Source organism: Meriones unguiculatus, chromosome 12, assembly GCF_030254825.1.
Source record: "Meriones unguiculatus strain TT.TT164.6M chromosome 12, Bangor_MerUng_6.1, whole genome shotgun sequence".
NCBI lineage: Eukaryota > Metazoa > Chordata > Mammalia > Rodentia > Muridae > Meriones > Meriones unguiculatus.
The window spans coordinates 99,054,138-99,077,625 of NC_083360.1; the positions used below are offsets into that span (position 1 = coordinate 99,054,138).

At 38.5% G+C, this 23,488-nt stretch overlaps 1 protein-coding gene across 3 annotated transcripts in view; it reads right to left on the reverse strand.

Annotated features, from left to right (window-relative positions):
- Positions 1–23,488, reverse strand: part of Peli1 (pellino E3 ubiquitin protein ligase 1) — a 55,960-nt gene that overhangs the window by 9,624 nt on the left and 22,848 nt on the right. For 2 of the 3 annotated variants that reach the window (XM_021650890.2, XM_021650885.2), the window contains exons 2-3: positions 3,996–4,135; positions 609–738 (exon numbers count right to left, since the gene is read on the reverse strand). In XM_021650890.2, coding sequence (XP_021506565.1) covers positions 609–738; positions 3,996–4,066 — 201 coding nt within the window. In that variant the 5' untranslated portion in view covers positions 4,067–4,135. Of the gene's footprint in view, positions 1–608; positions 739–3,995; positions 4,136–16,330; positions 16,470–23,488 lie in introns of those variants that run through there. The other variant, XM_021650887.2, reaches the window with a different exon arrangement.

Below are 23,488 nucleotides of genomic sequence, written 5' to 3' on the forward strand. Positions count from 1 at the left end.
CAAGGAAATCTGTAACTGTTCTTAACTAGTTACCACATACTGAATTCAGTTTGTGCCATAAACTGGAAAGAGAGGAATTCCAAGGCAAAATGAAGATTCAAAACTTTCTCTACTTTCATCATAGAAAAAAGGCACAAGTGCCTAAAAAGTCCAATTCCTAAAACTTGGTGAGGAAATAAAAGGGGTCATTTATCACTAACATCACTGTGATAGCTGAGAGCATTTAAATATTTTCAGATGCCTCTGATAAGGCTTGGAGGGTGAGAAGTTACATTGTAGGTACAGCTGAGAACCCCCTTTACTGTTTACAGTCAACACAATGATTGCTAAGGTACCAGGGCAAAATCTATGAATGTCATAAGCTAAGAACAAAACAAAAATCAGAGGCCTCATAGAGCCATAAGGAGGGGGATTCTTTCCTTTTAATTCCTACCTGCCTCTGGTCTGTTATTAAGGGGAGAGAGGCAGCGTTTCAAATATCATGTTTCCAAAGTGGCTTCTTCAAGCCAAACAAAAGAAAACTTTGAGATAGGAACATGAAGCTCTAGAACATGGACCACACAAGAGTGTTTCAATCTTCCAAGTCAACTCTTTAGACTTTCTCTTACCTTGGCAGCCTGAGGAGTACATGCAATATGCACGGTGCTGGGCTTCACCCCATTTGCCTTAGGTCTTTTAAACAAAGCAAACCTACTTTTCCTCCTTCCTCTATCGCCATTTGGGAGGGACCCATTATACCTAATAGAATGAAAGAAAGTTTAGCTGATCTCTCAAAAGGGTTACACAATTATAAAACAAAGGTTACACTTTGCCTTACATGTATATTCAATTCTCACCTAATTACCTCATATTACTTCCAGCAACTGCCGATCTCCAGACCAGCCGCTTGGGTATGAATCAAAATGAGATTCTCTCTGGCTATGTTTCAAGCCACAGAAAAGTGTCATAGACAGCTTTAAGTTACCTATGTAAACAAGAACTCAGTAATAGGATATTGGATTCCTTGTGACTATACTTTTTACGGTTAATTTTCTGCAGAATTAATTGAAGCAGAATCTACTTTAATTGTGAATCCAACACTCTCAAAGCTGAACTTCTGAAATAAGCAGTGTCTAGACTTGTTAAACGCTAGCTACTTGAATAGAACACTGACGTGTTCCCAGCTCCTGTCCAACTGAGTTCTTTCTCAATTAGTGGTTAAACCTACTTCTGCTCCTTAAATCTTTCAATAATTTCTCTAGAGTACATGTAAACCTCAATGGCAAGCAAATAAGAAATATAACTAAAACAACTGGGAAAAAGTGAAAAACAAACTTAAACATATCTGGTTATGTCCACAACCAGGCACTACTGGAGTCTATGTCATCCATCAATTAATCCTACACTCAAAAACAGAGAAAAGCCTGGTAGGGTAAATAGGCACAGAGCAATTATTTCTCTAAAGTCACAGAAGTGACACTGGTAAAACAGTATGAATCCAAATATGTTTGCTATCTGTGAAATAAACTAGAGTCTCCTGGGAACACTGACCCCCAGCCCCAAGCAGACTGACCTGTGACCATTTCTTGATTAATGAACGATACAGCAGGGTCCAGCCCACTGCAGGTGACCCCACCCCTGGGCAGGTGGTCCTAGGCTATGTAAGAAAGCAGCTGAGCAGGCCAGTAAGCAGAGTTCCTCCCTGGTCTCTGCTTCAGTTCCTGCCTGGAGTCCCTGCCCTGGCTTCCTCTAAGTAATGGGTTATAAAGGATAAGCTGGACAAACCCTTTCTGCCTCAGGAGAGTTTTGGCCAGTGTTTTACCAGAGCAACAGGAGGTTACCTACAACACCATGCCTGTTTTTGGGCTGTATGTGTACCATTCCTTACTGCTTCCCTGAGATATAAGCAGAGTAATTCAACAATACTCTTCCTTGTTCACCATTTCTCCACCCTGACAAAATCTTTGCTCTCTCAGATACAGCTGGTTGATCTCAGCAGAAATAAAGCAGAAAACAAGTATAAATTTGAGGATAATGGAGGTGATTATAAAATGGTCTGGAATAGTAATTAAATAGGAAAAAGAATCCTATTTCAAAGCTGATGAGTTCATACAGTGGCTGCCATATATAAAAATTACATAAAGTTGAACACTGCTTACCATGGGCCAGGCTGAGTTTGGGCCCCAGCACCATCAATGCAGGGAGAGAGAAGGGAGGCAGAGGGCATGAACTTTGTACTCAGAGAAAGTCTTGCTGTAAGAGTCATCAGCCCTACTGTGGGCTCTTCCTGTCCCTCACACTGTCCTCAGAAGGTTCACAACTCACTCCTCTTCTGACGCTACACCACGTCCCCCCCAAACTCCTCTAGAGAACCATGTCCAGTGTCACCTCTAGAATCACAATTGCATTTTAAGGTACTGAGTACTAAATGCAGAGGTAATTACTACTGCTAAAGCTTAAGTGAGAAATTTCTAAATTAAGGGGCACCTTAAAACCGTATGCTAAGTTTTAAATCACACTTTTAAATAGTTCACAAGTTTTCTGCTAAAAGATTTCAACCCATAGTAGTTTTTCTTCTTCTTCTTCTTCTTCTTCTTCTTCTTCTTCTTCTTCTTCTTCTTCTTCTTGGTCATTAAAGGCTGTTTATCATTTAACATGATTATAACCTATGTATCCCAAAGTTGTAATACTGTGGTTACTATATAAAGTTTACAGGGGTTATAGGCATATGCTATCACACCTAACATAAGTTTGGCCAGTATGGCTGACTTGTCCATGGCGACAGCACTAGCACTGATGGAAGAAACAATGGAACCTGGGATCTCTGACCTCCAGTCAAGAAGTTGTTATTAGGAGTTGGTGAGGCGGTTCAGCAGTGAAGAGCACTGGTTACTCTTCCAGAGAGCACTGGTTCTTCCCATCACACACATGGTGACTCACAACCTTCTGTAATTCCTGTCCCAGAGAATCCAAAGCTGCCTTCTGGCCAGTGCAGGCAGCACATATACATGCCGGCAAGATACCCATACACATTAACTTCAATTTAAAAAGTCATAAATAAACAAGAAACTGTACCAGTCTGATTCTCAAAGCTTTACAAAGTTAGAGTGCCAGACATTTAGGCAAAATGAATGAATGAATGAACAAACAAACAAACAAACACCAGGTGAACAGGACATTCATAATTTTTAGTTTCTAGACTTCTTAGCTAACAAGACTATACTATATAGTTATTCTAGGTGTGGATTAAAATAACTGAAATAGTGGAATCACCTCTCCTTCACTCTGCAGATTGCTTTTGTGGGGGTATAAATGACTAAGGTAACTGTTAAAGCAAACAGATACCTATGTGCTGTGCTTGAGAATCAATTACTGTTCCCTTAGGTCTACCCACACGTTTACCAGGAAATTTAAACAAAACTGGTCCTTATGCACAAATTAACATTACCTCAAAAAGCAAAAGAACATTAAGGGGTACAAAATGACCTGAAGCAGGAAAGAGAAGGGAAAGGGAAAGGGAAAGGGAAAAGGAAAGGGGCTTTTGGTAAAGTTGGCCATGTAGCTAAAGAAAAAATTTCAAAAGGATAGGACAAAAAATGCAGTCTTTTTCTAAAGTTGAGAACAAGGTAAAGCTTATTCAGTAAGATTTTATTTATGTGTGTGGTTGCTGGCAGGCTAGGAGAGGGTGCTAACATCTTTTGGATCTGAGTAACAGGCTAATCTGAGCTTCCTGATGTGGGTGCTGGGAGCAGAACTCAGGTCCACTGGAAGTTAAGAGCAGCAAGCACCATTAATGTTAGCCCTGAGCCATCTCTCCAGCCCTTATTCAGTATTTCAACACCTACAAGAATGGCCTAAATATGGGCCTTAGATGTTCATAAACTAACACTATTAGCATTTAGTTCTTCTGAAGTAGAAAGACACAGATTCTTTAAAAACAAAATAGTAACTATTCTAACCCAGAGAAAATTACCACAGCATACTCGGTTTTATGTTTCATCATGCAGAAATCTTACCCTAAGACAATGAGTTCACCATATTTTACTGGGGCTTTGGAAGGATGATTTTCTTGATCAGGAGAAAACATGAGCTTGGCTGTCTTTCTCAAATCTCTATTCACTGGTCAGGAGCCTTGAGACACCTTTTGCATAATTTCCTAGGGAGAAAAATGTTTTGTTAATAACAATGATTCCAATTTAAATAAAGACAGTATTTTTTTAGTTTTCATGAGCACATTATGCAAATCACATGAAATACACAGTATGTGATGTTCTGCCTGATAATGGTTCTGTATTTGACACAAACAGATCAAATGTATCTGGCTGTCTGCCACTTTACAGAATGTACTTGTACATTTCTCTATTATTTCTACAAAGTATAATTAAAGACCCTGGATATAACAACGTTAGAAGATACACAAGGCTCAGCTGGTAAAGGTGCTCACCAGTAAGCCTGAATGACCTGAGTTTGATGGGACCCCACGTGGTGAAGGGAAAGAACCAATTGCTGCAAACTGTCCTTTGATCTCCACATGTACACCACAGCACACCACGGCACATGCAGGCACATGATAAATACACATGAAAAAATAGATAAAGGGAGATATGAAAGGCTGAGAGAGGCAGAATGGTAGGAACCTCGGGGTCCAAGGAACAGCATGCTAGTGAATGCCCTGTGCTCTCTTTGGCTAACGTGTGCCAGATGTGGAGCCAAGGAAGCCACAGCCTGGAAATATGAACTAGTACAGACAAAAATAAATAAAAACTTGCTTTCTGTTTAAACAATAAAGTGACAGCTTGGTAGATAGAAGGCTTTGACCGTAACTGTTCTACTATAGCAAATATTACAGAAACTGACCCATTCTCAACAGCTGCAGCTGAGTGTGAAGCCCTGAAAACCACTGTAACCACAAGAGAGACTGAAAATCACAGCAGAAGAGTGTCAATGCATGCTTTGGTGGGCAAGCACACTGTCCCTCAATCCCAGTGTCATCAGTGGGGACTACACGGATGACTCTCATTTCCACATGCATTCGGCAGTAATAAGGATCTTTCCTCCAACTTGCCATCAGAGGCTGAATAGGAAATCTAGACTTTATCTGCTATCTAACAGAAAGACACCATGGCCCTGACAAAGCAGTGTCAGGAAATGGCAGTGTGAACAGAAGGCTTAGATAATATACAATCTAAAAACAGAACTTGAAAATGTCCAGGATTCAACGTATCATCCCAACCTACCAAGAACTAAAAAGATTTAAAACAACAGAAATGGTAACTAACAGTCAACAAGACTGAGATGACAAATCTAAGACTACCCACCAAAGAGTTAGATGCAGCCATAATAAAATGCCAAACACATTTGGGACAGTGGCAACAAACTACAAAGCCTCAGCAAACAAACAGAAGACACAAGGTGGAATCTCGGAATTAAGAAACGTATTAAAACACAATAGAAAGTTTACTAGGTAGGCTGGGCAACAGAGTAGGACAGAGCCTTCTGGGTTAGCAAACAGTCCTAACATTTGCATCACTGGAGCCTCAAGAAAAGTGAAGAGCTAAAATAATAAAAAAAAATAATGTCTAAAGACACAACAACTCTGGATGAGAAATAAAACTATAGATTCATTTAGAAACTAAACAACATTGTCTCAAGATAATCCAAAGATATAGCATCAAGATAAAAGTTCTAAAAACTGAAATCAAAGAAACATCCTTAAAACAAATAAACAGAATCCTATCTACAATGAAGCTATTAGAATGACAGCATGTCTCACCAGAAACCACAAAATCTATAAGTAATGGCTTAATATGTTTTAAAATTTATGTGTTGGAATTAAAATGTAACACACTATTTCCCCTTCCCCTTTCCTCCCTCCAATTCTTCCCACATACCCCCTTGTAGCTATCAAATTCATGACCTCTATTTTTCTAATTCTTGATACATGTGTATAGATACATATACAGATGTATCTACAGACATATGTGTATATTCCTAAATATGTAACTACAACCTGTTCATTCTATTTAATGTTGTTTGTATGTATAGTAAGAAATGTCAACAGAAAAATCTGTTTCTAATAAAATCAGAGGGAAGGAATGAAGACATTTTCAGGTATAGAAAAATTTAAAAAAGAACTTGCTAGTAGCACATCATAAAGAAATGAGTGGAGGGGATTTTCAACAGAAAGAACAGCTAGCAGGGTAGCAAAAATATAAGAAAATATCAAAACCTTTTACTTTTTCAAATTATAATTCAGCAAAGTATGGCAAGTCTGAAAGTGTTGTATGAATGCCCACATTTGACTGACATTAGTGTATCAAAGAGCTAGCAATAGCCTGTGTTTTAGTTGCAGCTCTTTAAAGAAAGCAATCTGCTTTTCTCTATCTTTAAAGTGAAAGGACTCAAGTAGAGAACGAGGGATTCTGGAGCTGGGAAAAGCAAGCAGCCCCCTGGCACGGGGCTGAGAACTCACAGTAAAGTGTGCCCTGCGCATTATTCCAGCCAGGTCTCCTGCACTGGCTCTCAGCCTGCTTAATGCCACGACCACTTACTACAACTCCTCATGTTGTGGTGACCCACAAACAAAATTACTTTTGTTGCTAGTGAATAATTGTAATTTTGTTACTGTTATGAAAACAAGTCCCCTCTCTCCAAAATACTCTAGAACGATACCACTTTGGGGTGGGGTTGGGAGAAAATGGAAATAAAGCCATAGAATACATTAAGTTTTAGTTTGACTGCTAAGTCTGTGGCCATTTGTTCTACAGAATGCAGTAAAGGACATCTGTTTTCATATTAAGTTTCCCGAAAGACAGACTTTTTGTAATACGAAGCTGTTGAGTATCTCAAGAAGGAAAACTGATCTTTGTTCTTTAATATTACAGGTTTCTTTCAGTAATTGCTAACAATCCTTTTTAAATTTTTTAACAAATTAATAAATTATTCACTTTGTATCCCAACTGTAGCCCCCTTCCTCATCCCCTCCCAATCCAACCTTCCCTCCCTCATCTCCCCCCGTGCCTCTCCCCAAGTCCGCTGATAGGGGAGGACCCTAGCCTTTCAGGTCTCATCAGGACTAGTTGCATTGTCTTTTTCTGTGGCTTGGTAAGGCTGCTCCCAGATCAGGGGGATAACAACCCTTTGTTTATTACTATTCTGAAGTAAAGAGAAGTAGGACAAATACTAAGACAGGAACAAAACAAGTGTAGGTGTTTACACAGTCTTTTGATCACTTCTATTTTAGCAGGCAAATGGGTAGGCATGAAAGTGGTGCTGAGACAAAACAAATGGGTTAAAATGTAAAAATAGTGCAATTGTTTTTTGTTTTTTTTTTTAAGATTTATTCATTTTTATGTGCACTGGTGTTCTGCCTACATGACTAGGTGAGAGTGTCGGATCCTCTGTTACAGACAGTTGTGAGCTGCCATGTGGGTGCTGGGAATTGAACTGTGGTCCTCTAGAAAAGCTGTTAGTGCTCTTAACCACTGAGCCATCTCTCCAGCCCCATTGTAATTCTTTACAGTGAAAAACTGTGGGTTGTATATATAATCTCTGATCGAAAGGTTTCTATTCTACATTAGAGTTCAACTGCATCATTTTAACAGGATGACTCAAAAAGATCTGCTTAGGTGTATGTGTGGCGCAGCCATCCAATGAAAGCAGTGCAGCTCACGACCAATCCCCTTTGTTTTTTTTATCATCAGTAGGATTAATAAGCAGCTTTTTACACAAAAGGAGAACAATGGTGTCAGAGGCGAAGCTGGAAGTTAGTACTTCTTTGTTTTCAGCTTAATGCAGCAGTAGGGGTGACTCCACAGTCCCCTTCCCAAAATAAATAATGGATACTGTGTGCGCTTCCACCCCCTTCTAGATCAGCCAAGTGACACGAGGAGAGTCTTATCACTCATAAGAAAAACTTATCTCAGCCTGACAGCAATTAACATTTTCCAAAAAGACAGAACTTGTTTTTCTCAACTAGGGTTTTTCAGCCTGGGTACCACCAAAAATTACATCTTAAGAATTTCAGGAGCATCCCTGCTCTCTGCACTCCCTAGGAGTGAGTAACACACACAATTGTCATAATAAAGAACATCTCAATGATGCTGCGCATGGTGGCACAGGCCACACAATTTCAGTACATGAGAGTTAGGGGCACAGGGTGAGTGCCAAACCAGCCAGGTGTCTCAAAAGACATAACCAATCATCCACCCAACCAACCATAAATGTCATCACTCCATTTAATCTATGTGAGAACCACCTCTCTAATTCTGAACTGGGAATAAGAGAATTTGTTCTAATAGAGGACATTTCCCCTATTTTAGTGTATTTTTTAGAACATAGAAAGGTACTCAAAATATGCTTATTCACACTGAGATAACTACTGCCTTTAAAGTTTGTATATTAAGCCTTGTGCTAATAAAGGGAATGGATCTGAAGGTAGCAGCAGTTTCAGTGCTTTTTACTAATACTATGAATGATAAAAGGAGAACTTCTTGTCTTGATAGACATTAATAATCATTTCTATGCATTTAAAGTATTTTGACAGGGTCTCTTCAAATTTTGAAAGCAAAGAAACTGGAGTGGGGTGATCACAAAATGAGTTCCCAGCCTGTGCTGCAGGCAGATAAGAAGGAATCTTCTGGATCTAGACTCACATTTGTAAAACGTGGAAACAAGCTTTGTTTAAAATGAGAAAATCCTTTTAAGTAAAAAGGAATCTCAATTTGAATCAATTCATGGGTTAGGGGCTGTCTGGCACCTGTATAGAATACTAATTAACAAAATGCTTTCACATAACATTTTACTTGACTCTTAAAACTAACTAAATTAAATATGAAAATCTTACTAATTTCCATTTTCTAGACAAAGAAACCGAGTGGGTCAAGAAGGTGAGTCATTTATGGCCAAAGAGCTCTGGAAGAACAGAGACTAAAATCTAAACATTAATTCAAGATACATCAACCTGTCTACTTTCTATCATAACTATTCAAATGTAGTCATTCCCATTTCATAAAAAGAGAAAGTGAGGCTCCCAGAGGGAAAGCAGTCTTAGAAAGTTTTCTAACACATTGTTGACACAGAGATAAGGCTGAATGGGCCAGTTTCCATACAAGAACCAAGATACCCTATTATGGTATCATATAGGGAAATAGAAGGTCTAATTGTATAAAACAATTACAACCCAGTATAAACTAGTAACAGAAATACAGCCATGACTAGTGTTTTTTGAAATCATCTGAACCTTTGTCACTTCCTCAATGTTCAGTGTATTTGCCAATCCTATTTCCTGACAGCGACCAACAGTAAAATCTTTAGTAAACGAAATGGACTTTGTATACTTATTTAAACAATGGAGGGAAGAAAGGAACCCAAGGGGAAAAGCATGGTTTCATACAAAAGCAAATTCTTGGGACCATCAGAAAAGAAAATATATATTAGAAAAATGAGTCCAGACAGCTCAGAATTTGAGTCAAGAAGAAAACTGCAAGGCAGTCTTCCTGATTGGGGGAAGCAGGGTTTGCTTAAATGTTCATCACTCTGCCCCGAAATCATTTTATTCATCGTGTTACTGGAAAATATATATTTAAAACAACCAGGAACTCAAATGTTTATTGCCCTTTGTCCATTTCTAGCCTGTATTCAACAATTTTAGATTAAATTGCTGAAGTGATTATATATTTCTCAAAAAGTAAGATGGAAATTGTCCTACTGACTGTTAAAGTAACATATTTTTTTTTTTTTACAGAAAGCGGCAAGTTTGGTGGGACTTAGCAGACACTCAGAATAAAGCACAGGAAAAGTTCAGGGAATTCTAGCTCCTAAGTGAACATACAACATTAGCCCTCCACCTCCACCCTTCATAATGGCTAATGCTGGGTTGTTTCTGTGCCAAAAACTGTTATAAGCATTTTACACGTGCAATTTAAAACTCACGACAATCTTAGGAGACAGTGCCTATTACCACATTCAATTAATAGGTAAAGAGCATTGACATGACGGCTCAGACTCTGCCACTCTGAACTGCTGAAATATTTTGTATTAAAGGACACATATATATTACGGGGACACACACACACACACACACACACACACAGCAATAGCAGTGCCAAAATATCTCCCTGAGGATATCTACTCATTACACAGGGGAAATACTAAATACACAGTGGGAGAAATCAGGTAGTTACTTCATTAACCAACGGGTCAAGTTTAACATCGGCTGTAAAAAGACATTTGTCTTCAATTATCTTGATGATGCAATGAGGTATGTTGTAAAGAACCTTAATCCAAGAACCTAACCTAACTCCAAGAACCGAACCTAACTCCAAGAACCGAACCTAACTCCAAGAACCCGCTGACCAAACCCAAACTGGCAGGGCTACAAAATAACTCTGAAAAATTGTTAAAAGTACCCAGTCACAAAAGGAAAGAAACAGAATTGTCAGATTCAAGATTATTAAGATGCAAGTGACAGGCAACATGGGATCATGAATTGGACCCTGTGCCAGAAGAGACATACTGGTAGAAAGACTGGTGAAAGACACTATGGTTCAGTTAAGCAAACACTACTGCACCAAAGTCTCCAAGTTCCTAGTTTTAAGAGCTGCTATCACTAGAGGGTTGAGCGAAGGGCACATGAATGAGCTTGTATTTGTTTTCTAAACTATTTAAAAATAAAAAACAAAAAGAAAATAAAAGCAAAGTAGGTTTCTTAAATATAAGGGATTTAAAAATAATTCAAGGGCCAGCAAGATGGTTTAGCAAGTAAAGGCATTTAGCCAAGCCTGAGCTCAATTTCTGGGACTCACACGGTGGGAGAGAACTGACTCTGGACAGTTTGGTCTGATCTTCACACATCTGCTATGGCATGCACGTGCCCACCCTCAACACACACAACATAAATAAACGTAATTTAAAAAATAAATTCAAGATTCAAAGTTTGCCTTCAAGACTGCACACAGTTTAAAAGCTAAAGTTCTATGTTGTATACTTTTGCCATATCACAGTGCTTTCCAGGTCTCATGTCCTTTCTTTTTTTTTCTAAAGAGTTATTTTGTTTTGGGTGGGAGAGATGTTCAACAGGGGACCTGACTCCAGGTCCCTGTACCCACACAGTGGAGAATGCTGAGCTGGAGTAACAAGGTGCTTATGAACCTCTCAATTCTGGTCCTTCGCAAGAGCAGCACTCCTAACCACTAAGCATCTCTCTAGCTCCATGTCTTCTCTCTGATGAAGTCTTTAAGCAGGGAGCTGCTAATGTGTCACACACTGGCATGGCACAGATGTCCAACTAATCTACCCACAAGTAGAAGTTTTCCTTAAAAAAAAAGGGGGGGGGGAAGTATTATAGAGTAGTATAAAGGCAGTATTAGAAGTAGTAGAAGTATTATTAGTAGAATAAAGGCAGTATTATTAAGCTGTAGGTGGTCTTAGAAAGCATTTAAATTCTATTATCAAAGTTTCTGATTGAATGTCACTCAGCGAAACATTTAAAATATCTGCATTTATTTCAGTTCCGCTATCGAATCCCTGTGAATCTTAAATCTCTTAAAGCAAGAATTTAAGATGGACTAGGAAGAGACTCCCTGAAAGGAGGAAGCATGAAGTGTAAGCAGAAGCCCTGAGGTAATTGACACATTTAATTTTTAAAAGCTTTTAAGTACAAATCTTAAAACTTAAAACTGTCTCTGAGTTATCAATAATTATCTCGTTACCACAGTGTTTCCTTCAGAGAGCCTTTGTAAAATGGAGCTGCCACTGCCTGAGACGAGCCCTAAAAACCTGGGTCCTTGAAGAAGAGCTCTACCCAGTTCTTGTATGAATTCTCTATGAATTTCCAAATTTACCAGCCAGGTCTGCAGCATGTGGTTTCCAAATCTTACAAAGGCAGTAAACATCACTTATCACATGTTAAAAGGACTTGCCACAGGACCAGAAGAAAACAACTTTGCAGTAAGACTCCAGTGCTGGGCTCTGACAGCATGGTATGGCGCCTTGACTTAATCATTTGCTCTCCGAGGTCTGCTTTCTATTATGAGCAGACCACCATGCAATCCAAATACTGCTGCGTAACCTTACCTCCAAATACTCCCTGTTTGACCAATAAAATTCTTGGGCAGGGCAGAAATGAGGTAGGCGTGGCCAAGATTTGCAGGTGGGGAGGACGGAAGGCTCGGGGGGTAGTAGAGACAGGTGTGAGAGGAGAAGGAAGCAGGACCTCTCCTAGCATGAAGAGAACAACATGGTCAGGAGGAATTTATTCTGAGGCGGTGTTGGAGAGAAGCAGACCAGATGAAAAGCATGTACAAGTATTTATGGAATTATGGATGGGAAGTAGCCCAGAGAGGAATGATTTAAACCAGTGGCATATGGGATGTGGGGCTGGGGAATAACAAGGTAGCTTAGGGGGCTTACATCTACTCAGCCCCAGGTGAAATAAGGCTTATCTAAAATTTTATCAGGTGACTGTGTCTTTTATTGATATGATATTGGGTTAATAATACCCACCAAAATAATTATAGGTGTTTAATAATAAATTTTAATAGCCATTTTTATTTTCTACAGTACTGGGTCACGTGCTGGGTTCACTCAAATACACTTCCCTCCTTTTATAAATCAACCTTATATAGGACAGGGTTCAAATGTGTGCCTCAGTAAAATTACCAATAACTAGAAGCCATAGAGTTTGGGGAATCATAAAATTATTCCAACTGTTTTATTCAGCTGTTAAGAAAAACGGTATTTGCAGATAAATCATCCTGACTGAGGTAACTCAGATCCCAAAAGACAAGTGTTGCATATCTTTTCTTATATGTGGATGTTACCTTGTAAGCTTTAGATGCGTGCTACAATCCAAATAACCACAGAGACCAGGTACCTAGTAAGGGATTGGGCAGGAGGAGAGGACCTTCCAAGGAAGAGGAAATAGAATATGGTGTTACAGAGCGACAAAGGAGAAAATACAAGATAGGGATGGGAATGGTAGAAGAGGGAAAAGGAGGGCATATATGGAGGGGCAAATAACACTAAAAGCCTACGGGGGGCGAAATCACACTTTAGAAGTTTTATTTTTTTAAAAATATTTTTATTTATTTAACTTTATTTTATGTGCATTATTGTAACAGTGTCAGATCCCTTGGAATGGGCGTTATAGACAGTTGTGAGCTGCCATGCGGGTGCTGGGAATTGAACCCGGGTCCTTTAGGAAGAGCAGACAGTGCTCTTAAGCACTGAGCACCTCTCCAGCCCCCAAAGTTTTCTAAAACATATACATATATGAAAGTAATCTAAATGGAGTCACCAAATGACAGGGGAGACAATGTTCTAACTACACATCTTATACTACCAAGTAAAACTTCCAGGGCCAGGAATGGGTTACATCTTGTTGACTCATTAGGCAAAAGAGTCCTCTGGACTCCCCAAAACATCACAGGCTATTGCCACCTCTATTGGTTGCTGTCCGCAACCTGATGATAAACAACACTTTCTTACGTCTCTGAACACAGAAGCTGAGTTGGTGTCCAATGAGACATTTTGCTCTTACTGATGACTATCCCTCCTGGTGCTGGAAGGCACTCTGCACGCTACCAGAAGAGAAAAGGAATCTCTTTGTTACCCAGCCTCAAACCCTGTGTCCTACAACAGAGACCTGCCTGCAAGTCACACTGGTGCAGCGGTGTCACGGGAGTAACCAATCACTTTTTGATTGCATTTAAGACCCACGCCTGAGGTAGAACTCACGCCTGGCACTGCTAAAGTAGCCAAGAACCTGAGATTAGACAGGCCGCAAGCTAAGTGGAAAACCCACTACTATTATTCTGCTATAGGAACATAGCAATAAAATGACTCCATATGACATATTGCTATACCCATAGATCAGTGCCTTGCTCAACCCTCACCAGGGGAGCTTCTTCTTGAAGTAGATGACACAGACACCCATAACTAGCTACTGTGCAGAGAGAGAGGGAGACGTTGGAGCTCTTAGGCCTAAATAGGATATCTTCAATTAAGCCCTCCTCTGAAGGCTCAGGGATCTATGCAAAGAAGGATACAGAAAGACTGTAAGAACCAAAGCCATAAATGATTCCAAGAAAACAAATGTCTCCCAGACACAATAGGACCAATGAAAAATGAATTCACACACAACATCTGTATAGGTTCAAGCCATACAGGGCCTCAGAAGTAAAAGGAGAACACAGACATGAGGACTTAAACCTGTCTGCAGGACCCAAGAAGCTATCTGTAACTGATAGCTGCTGGCAAAGGGGAAAATGAGTTTTTTTCCAATGGAGTTTCACTGGGTATGGCAATCATGCTTCAGGGCAGCCCCATTAGCCAGGATGGATAAGGAGGTGGGAAGGATACCGGAGAACTTAGGGGAAAGAAAAAAACCATGATCAAAATGCACTCTATTAAAAAAATACATTAAATAAAAAATTTCAACTATAAAACAATGATTTCTAATGATAATGTAATATAAACAATCAAGTACATATTAAATACCTACTAAGCATTTAATTAAGAATGTAAAGTAGGGATTACTATACACTTTGTGGATTTATGGTAGTGTTGTCTCGTAACTTAAGATGTAAGCATTTTCTCAGATTTAACTGTGTTTTGTGGTACCTAAGCTAAGGTTTATCATTCATGCTTTGTGGACAAGTTTGATAGCATGTAGAAAGTTCTAGTTTTCAAATACTCTTAATATTGAAAAATGGTAAAAACCATAATAGCTATAGCTAATACATAATTTTAAAAACATGTCAAAATCTCTACAATGACTTTTAACATTGAATGGTAATATACATACACACACACATACACACACAGGTATATATATAAAATGTTAAGATGTTTTTTCAATAGAAGAAAATCAGATGAGTTTGAACATGTTTTTACTACTCTTACAGAAGTTAACTTTTAAGGTATTTTCTGTTCAGACTGTCTTAATACGCTTCAAGAGAAGAAAATTTTAACTGGATTTATTTTCTTTCTTTTTGTTATTTTATTTTATTTTTTTTCAAGACAGGGTTTCTCTGTGTAGCCTTGGCTGTACTGGACTCCCTCTGTAGACCAGGCTGGCCTCCAACTCAGTAATCCACCCCGCTCTGCCTTCTGAGTGCTGGGATTGCAGGTGTGCAAATGACTCCTGACTTTCAGTTTGATTTCTAATACAAATAAAGTAAGGTAGCTTTCAATAAAGAAAAGCCATTACCTTAAAAATAACGATTACTGCTACTCTCAATAAATAATGACAGTTTAACCCTAGACTCATTTTTTTTTCTTGGTCCTTGTAGAGTTCTCAGGAATAACAGGTGCTCTCTGTCTGGCCTAACCACTGTGTTCTCCAGAAACTTTCTAACAGGATTTAGAGGCACTGTGTGTGGGAAGTTAAGAGCATTTAAGGAAAAACTAAACAAACAAAAAACCAAAAAAACCAAACAAACAAGAACCCCCCCCAACCCCTTCTTTAAGAAAATAAATGCATATAGCTGGGTTACTTCTATAAATTTCTATCTTCCATCTGGTTATTGTTACATTATCACATTACAAATATTCCAAATGACTAAATTACGGCTAATTTTCCATTTTCTGTCATATGTATCTTTTAATGTACAATAAATTACTTCTTCACAGACTAGAAAACTGGAAAAATGATCACATATACCAATATCTTGATGAAACCTCATTTCTTCTTAATTTTTTACAAAAACTTTTTTTCAGGTACATTTTTTTTTTCTTTCAGTGAAAACAGAACACTGCTGGGAAATGATGACTCTCACAGTGGAAATAGTCCCTGTAGTTAATAATCAGCTCTAACATTATTCAGTCTCTCTCTTTACCATATTAATACCAATTAAAGCATGGAAGAAATACTACTTAAAATCCCTCTAAAGTGGAGCTAACCAATGTATGGTAACAGCAACACCATTCTAGCTACTCAGCAATTTTCTTCAGAGAGCAACATAATTCTCAAATTTGAAAGAAAAAGTCAGATTAATAATATTAGGCTCTAAAACATGTAAAAAACTAAGTACTGTAGGTTAGGCTACATGCACTTAAAATGAGAACAGTTTTCCATTTTTTGTATCATCAACAGGCCATAACACCTGTAGTTATTATATTTCTCAGGCTTTCGTCACCTAAGACCACAGAAACTTTGGATTTGAGATTTATCCAACCTTTCTCCTAAGAGAGAAGGAAATGTAATCATATGCAGCATAATTCTAAAGCCAAGTATGAAAAAATGCCAAATAAAAGCAGCCTGATGGGCTTCCGCAAATTTCCTGTGGCAAGTTCACGTTTACCCGTAGCCTCACAATGATCCTTAAAAGCCAAGCCGGGGAGCACCCACCTTTTTCCTCTGTCGCTATCACCACACGCTAACCCACCTTCTCCCCGGAGGGTAAAATCGAAGATAGTATGAGGCATCTGCGGGCACCGGGAAGCACACCGCACAGCGCCGTCTGCTCCGTGTTTTTACAGAAGAGCCTCAGAATGTGCGTGGGTGGCCTGCGTTACGCAAAGTAGGTAAACACTACCTACTGAGCTCGCATTGGCTGAGCGAGACTCCGCTTCTCCTTTACCTCTTCCCTAAGAGAGTGTGTGGCCCAAAAGGGGAAGAAACGGAAGAGGAAGCAGGAACAATTTTTAACACAGGCTTAGGAGCAAATTATAGAATAAAGCACTTCAAAAGAAAAGTATCCTACTTCTTAAAAAGCCATGCAGATTAACTGTGTACCTGCTCTGTAAATGCTGAAAAAATAACTAAGATTAGCTCATAATATTAAAATAGCCTGTTTTTAACAGATTTAGCATAATAATCAGTTAAACACTCCATTTAAGAAAACAAAATCAATAAAATTCACATGTACAAAATAGCTATTTAGTAGTATAAAATCAATTTTATTTTTCCCTTGATCTGGTCACAAAATACTATATTACTCTGAACATAAAATCAGGTGAACATTTAATCATATTCTCAATTGATAATACTTATTAATTTCTAGCTTTATATCTTATAATAACTTAAGGCAAGGGTCTAGTTCTGTTGGTGGAATGCTTGACTAGAAGGTAAAAGGTTCAATTCGCAGGACAGCAAGAATAACAGACTAAATAAATAAGAATTGTTTGATGTTTGTGATCATGGAAAAATTACAGCACTACTTAGAAGTAGGTAGTGGAACTGGGCTTTATATCCCCTGAGCTTTATAACCCCCCCCCCCAGGCATACTATGTAAGACGTTTTGCTGGTCTCAGATCACCCCACTTGCAAATCACTCCACCATTTCCCTTTCAGAAAAGCCTTTCATTTACCAGGAATAGGAGTACACTGAACAAGTCTATTTCTCTATATAGCCAAACATGCTTAATTACATTTGCTTTTTTTTTAAATTTGGTGAAATTAAATCCCAAGAGTAAATGCTGATTTATACACGCTCACCAAGCTGCACATGCAAGTCCTCTGCACACCCCAACCGTTAAACTAAAGCTCCACGGGAACCTACACTGGTATTCTCTTACTGAAGTTCTCTAGTTAGGGCTAGAGAGATGGTTCAGAGGTTAAGAGTGCTGGATGCTCCCAGAAGACCTGGGTTTGCTTTTCAGCACTTGGAACCCTAACTCTGATTCCAGTGGATCTGATGACCTCTTCAGGTCTCTGAGGGCACCAAGGACACACATGGTACAAACATACTTGGGGGGATACCCTACACACATAATAGTCCTCAAGTGTCCAGCCCTAGCAAACATTCAACTTGCTCCAAAATTAATGCTGATGCTCATGTTTAACAGCTATTATGGAAACCGTTCCCAAATTTGACAGTTTAAGACTTAATTAAATTATGCTATACTGAATAGTATCATTACTAGGGACACTTGATTCCAAAGTCAGTAAGTGCCCTTGCTGATTTTAATTAGAATCAATGTGTTGGCCGGAAATAATTTATCTTTCTTGAAGTCATTAAAAAAAAATTTTGCTGGTCCTAAATGTATCTGAGACGCCTTCCCTCACAATGTGCTCACAGGACAACAGCTCTGATTCATAGCATGTCTATCATACTTAAGACAATATTGTCATAATCATGCCTTGGCACAAAATGAACAGCCCTCCTTAGCTCTTGTTTGTACCCTCTCTTGCCAGCATTCCGTAACTGTGTCAGCATGTCCCCAGACTGCCTTTCAGTGAATCTTCATACCACTGCTTCTGCCCCTCTGCTGGCAGCGAGACCCCTTAGACACAGTGAAATAAACCTGCTCAGGCACCCTGTTACGTCCAGTACAGACACACCTCGGCCCTAAAACTCACTGAAGACAATCTGAATACCTTCAAGGACCTTTCTATCTGAGGACCCTATCTGTCGTGTTATTCTAGGCCACGGACTGCTCAAGAAACCAAAAAGAATGTAGTTGTAGCTACCTATGCCTAATGCTATAACAAAACCCGAGGACCTGCCTGCCACTCTTTGAACCAACATACCAACTATCTCAATGTCTGGAAGTGTATTTCTTGTTCATTCCCAGGGCAACCAACTTATCAAATAGCCCATATAGTATGACATCATTCCTGAATAGAAACAGAATTACAAGTATGATAGTTCCTTACATATTTCAGGCTATGTTTATTCCAAGTGATCCTAGGCAATACATTTTTCTTAAAGAGCTCTGAGAAAATACTAAAAATAAAACTTCCCTGTGTTCTAACTGAATATAAGCTGAATGTAGGGCAAAGACCTATCCATAACAGAGAATGGTTAGAATTAAATTTCTAGATATTTCTTCCCTAGTCTCAGTTCTGACTACTTAACAAAACATTTGTTTTGTTTTTTGACATGTGCTTTTATTGTGCTTTTATATGTGATTAATACTGTCATGGAAGCCAGCCAAACATAAAAACAAAACACAACCAAACCTTTACAGTAGCTTTCTTGGCTGGTGGGAATTGGTTACTAAGCATTGGCGAATGGACCTGGATCTCAACAACCTTTCTTCTGCCCTTAAATATCTGGCGTGGACTATGGAAGCTTCTAATTCCTTGCCTAACTCATCAATATGACTATGCAATTGTTTTAGTCGAGCTCAAGGACCAATGATAAACTTGTCCCCCAAGACCTTTAAAATCATACTTTTTCACAAGTTAACCAAAACAAGGTACACTTACCTCACAATCTCTAGGCCAGTTTCAGGTGTTTCTTTCCTTAATTGTCCTTTTGTGTGTGTGTGTGTGTGTGTGTGTGTGTGTGTGTGTGTGTGCTGTAGCCTAGGGTTCTGCTTCACCTTTGGACACAGCTGTCCTTTGAGAACTTGCTTCTCTAATGATGGATGCATACTTGCAAGGTTACAGTCAAGGACTCATTCCTTATAGTACCTGTACCTTTAGCCACACCCTAAGCAGGTGTGTAAATTATTTCTTCCTTTAGTTCTACATTCCTGGTGATGTTTTGGTCATGTTCAGCTAGCCACAATACAATTCATTTAGATGGCATCTGCCATTCTACAGTAAGTTGTTGTTATTGTTTATTTTTAGTATACGGATAGACCCAGTTCTTTTACTTGCAAATCAATGTAACTCCAATTGCTGAGAAATTGTTCATTAGGTCCAAGTTTTGTTAACAAAGCATAATTCTTCCTGGATAAGAGCAATAAGTAGAAAAAAGTCACTAGCAAAACTATATTTTGAAGCTGAAAAGAACTTTAATAAATATACTGTTCAATTTGTTCCTTTCAAGTCTGCTCTTTTATGGAAGAGACAAGTCTGCATGTATGAGATCAAGCTATCTCAGGAAGTCTGGAGAAGTACTGAATCTAACCATTGGAACCCATGATCCCCATGTCAGAACTTACTTGAAGGCAACATCCCAAACAGAAAAATAGAGCCACCAGACAACCAGCAACCATAATTTACTATGTAGTAATAAACAGGTTTGTGAAACCCTTTGTACTACACTTTATTTGTTAAAAGTTTTGAAAGATTAACTTTTATTTTATGTCTGTCTGCATTTATGTATGTACATGCATACACTATGTACATGCCTGGTGCCTAAGGAGGTCAGAAGGGTGTATGAGATCGCCTGCAACTGGAGTGATAGACTGTTGTTGCCACCAAATGGGTGCTGGGAACCAAACACAGTCTTCTGCAAGAGCATCAAATACTCATGGCTGGTAAGTTACCTTTCCAGTCTAAGTTATTTTAATTTATATCATAAAGAGAAAATAGAATATTAGACAAAAACTTGATGACAGGCATCATGGAGACTTTTTCCCTTTACATGTGCACATGGAGGTTGGGTGAGTTGTATGTGCCTGCAGAGATCAACATCAGATGTCATCCTCTACAGCTTCCGATCTTTTTTCCTTTCTTTATTAAGACTGATTGACTGATTTGGCATTCTGCCTCCATGTGTGCCTGTACACCAGAAGAGGGCACCAGATGGTTATGAGCCACCATGTGATGCTGGGAACTGAACTCAGGACCTTTGGAAAAACAGCCAAGGTTCTTAATCTCTGAGCCATCTCTCCAGCCCCTGACCTTACTCTTTAGACAGGGTCTTTGACTGACCTGGGGCTAGCTGTTTCTGTAAACTGGCTTGCCAGCAAGCCCTCAGGATCTGCCTCTCTGGCTCCACCTCCTCACAGAAAAGAAAAGAGTTTAGAAAGGACCATTTTGTGTGTTCAGCAACAGTAAGTCCTAGGTTTCCTGGAGTAAAAAAAACTGGTTAGAAGATCAACAAAAACCAAGTAGAAATCAGGGGCCATGTTATGCTATTCTCTGAGACTATCAAAAAGCACACATACACATAATGCGTAGTAAGAGACTGAGATACACCTGGAAGGTAAAAAGTGTATGAATCAATTAACAAAGTCATCAAGCTAACAAGACCAAAAAATGATGTACAGTAACAATGTCTCAGAATAAAACATAACATAATTAAAACTTTTAGTCTTTTTGTTACTGATTGTGGTAAGTTAGTTTTTGTTTTTTGCAGGTTTTGAGAGCAAGCATCTGAAAACTCAAACTGGCTCAGAGAACTCAAGATGGAGAGAAAAGCATGTGCACTTAGACAGAATGCATGATAGGAGCTATAAACTAAAGGTCACAAAAGGCAGCTCAAAACCTTTGGTACTGAGAATTAGGAGAAACTGATCAAGCGTGAGCTTATTTCCAAAGATGGGGAGAATGAAGTAATTTGGAACAAAACTAAACAATTATTCATCAACAATTAATCAGTTTTAAAATCTGCAAAACAAAATATAAAACCTTATTTAAAAAAATTCAAACACAAACAAGTATGACAATTACTGATTCTCCTTTATATCCTGACAATGAAGAAAATCTGACTCTTTCAATAATGAATAGATATAAAAGTATATTAATTCTTGAAAGCCTAGCTTCTTTAAATATTTTGATGTTATTTATTAAATAACAAAAGGGGATGGGGAGAAGGCGCCAAATCCACTAAATCCTAAACCATTAAGACCTTATTTGAAAATTTCAGAGGCATGGTTCTACACAAAATTGACTGGACTGTTCTATGTCAGTAGTTCACAGCAGTATTTATAAACAATTATGACTCAGGGTCTTAATACCAATGAATGTGACTTAAAAATGAAATGTCTTCTAGAAAATATTGTTGTTTTAAAAATTATATTCATTAAGCCCAGTGTGATGGCACAAGCCTTAAATCCCAGCAGTGGCAAGGTTCGAAGACAGAGATAGGTGAATCTCTTGAGTTCAAGGGCAGCCTGGTCAACAAAGTAAGTTCCAGGTCAGCCAGGGCTACAGAAAGAAACCTCATCTTCTCAACCTCGTGCACATACACACATACAAACAGAAATGCATATGCACATACATACATACAAACACTGAGGGATGGTCTTGTGTACTGTGTATTCAGATGCTGATTTCTGTGCCCAGAGATCTGGCTGCAGTCCAGATGTGGGCATTGTCATTATTACTGAACAATCTCTTGTCTCAATGTTGTAAAAATTGTTCTCCAATCATCTCTGATTAGTTAACAAAGAGCTGAACAGACAATAGCTGGGCAGGAGAGGAGAGTTGAGGTGGGACTTCTAATCTCAGTTAAAGGGTCCAGGATGGAAAAGAAGAGGGTTGATAAGGAAGCTGCTGTGAGGAAGTCACCATGAGGACAAACATGGGACAGGGGCAGCCAGGGCAAGACTAGATGGCAGATAACAGGATACATGGCTGAGAAATAAATAGTCCAGACCAGCCTAGACAGGTTAGAATAGACGAGGATCTGCTCAGCTATAGTTCTTTAAACCTTATTAATAAATGTTATAGGTCTCAATATCATTATTTGGGAGCAAGAGAAGGTATTTTTTTTTTAAAAAAACCCATACTTTATGTATATTTTTCACTAAATGTCCTTTTAACTACCCCTCCCCAATACTTCCCAAAATCAATGACTGAGTCACTGTATTTTTGCTTATAATGGTTCTTTTTCTTCTTGTAAAAAGGTTACTGTACTTGAAAATGTCATTAACCTAGGAGACCTAGACTTGCTTCAGGTAATATCTGAAAGATGAAATTTAGCTTTCCTTTAACTATACTGTTAGGAATAGCTAGTTCTTGTTTCAAACAAGTTCTCCACCTTATTTTACAATTCAGACATGAATTACATGAATTTCATTCATTCATTCATATAATTTATAGTCACTATTTTACAGTCTAGATATAAAAAGAGAATAACCTCTAAATTAAGTTCCCTCTTAAGTAATTTTTGTTCAGACCAAGATTCACTCACTCACTCACTCACTCACTCACTCACTCAATCAATCAATCAAACCAGGTTTTTTCACTCTCAAATCAGAGAATATATTTACATCATAATGAGATAAAAGGAGGTTGGGAAAGTGGTATTTAAAGCCCAGAAAAGCCATGCTACCGTAAGGTTCGGGTTACGTCAGTAAATATCTGCAGAGTGCCTACTATGGTTCCCACACTTTTTTGACAGATTAATGTGAAATGTTCTTACCTTGTATGAGCTACTAAAACTAGGTAAAACAGTTCCCCTCCCACAATTTTTCCGTGATTTTCTGTTTTTAGCTATATAATAATGGTCTTGAAAGTGAGTAGTCTTTAAGTGGTCAGATCTGAAGACGTGTTAGAAGTGTGATGGTGTTAGTTGCCCACCAATATTTGTTTCTCCTTATTCTAGCGCCACAGGCAGTTCTTTATTCTTACTGGCTCTCAAATTCTTTCTTAAAATTTTATGTTTATCTACTTTTTTGCATTAATTATGCTTCTTGGCCTTTTTACTAGAGCTTTACTGCAGAATATATAATGGTATGTTTAAACTGTAAATTTTACAGTATTTTTAAAATTTAAATTTCATGCACTTTACAATCCTCATCAAGGCTCTTAATATTTTCACATACTAAAACTCACCCAAACAATAATCTTAAATAAGTTTACAGGATTATTTTCACAACAGAATACAAGACCCTAACTGACATATTGCCCTTCCTCTCTGAAGGAAAGACACACAGATAT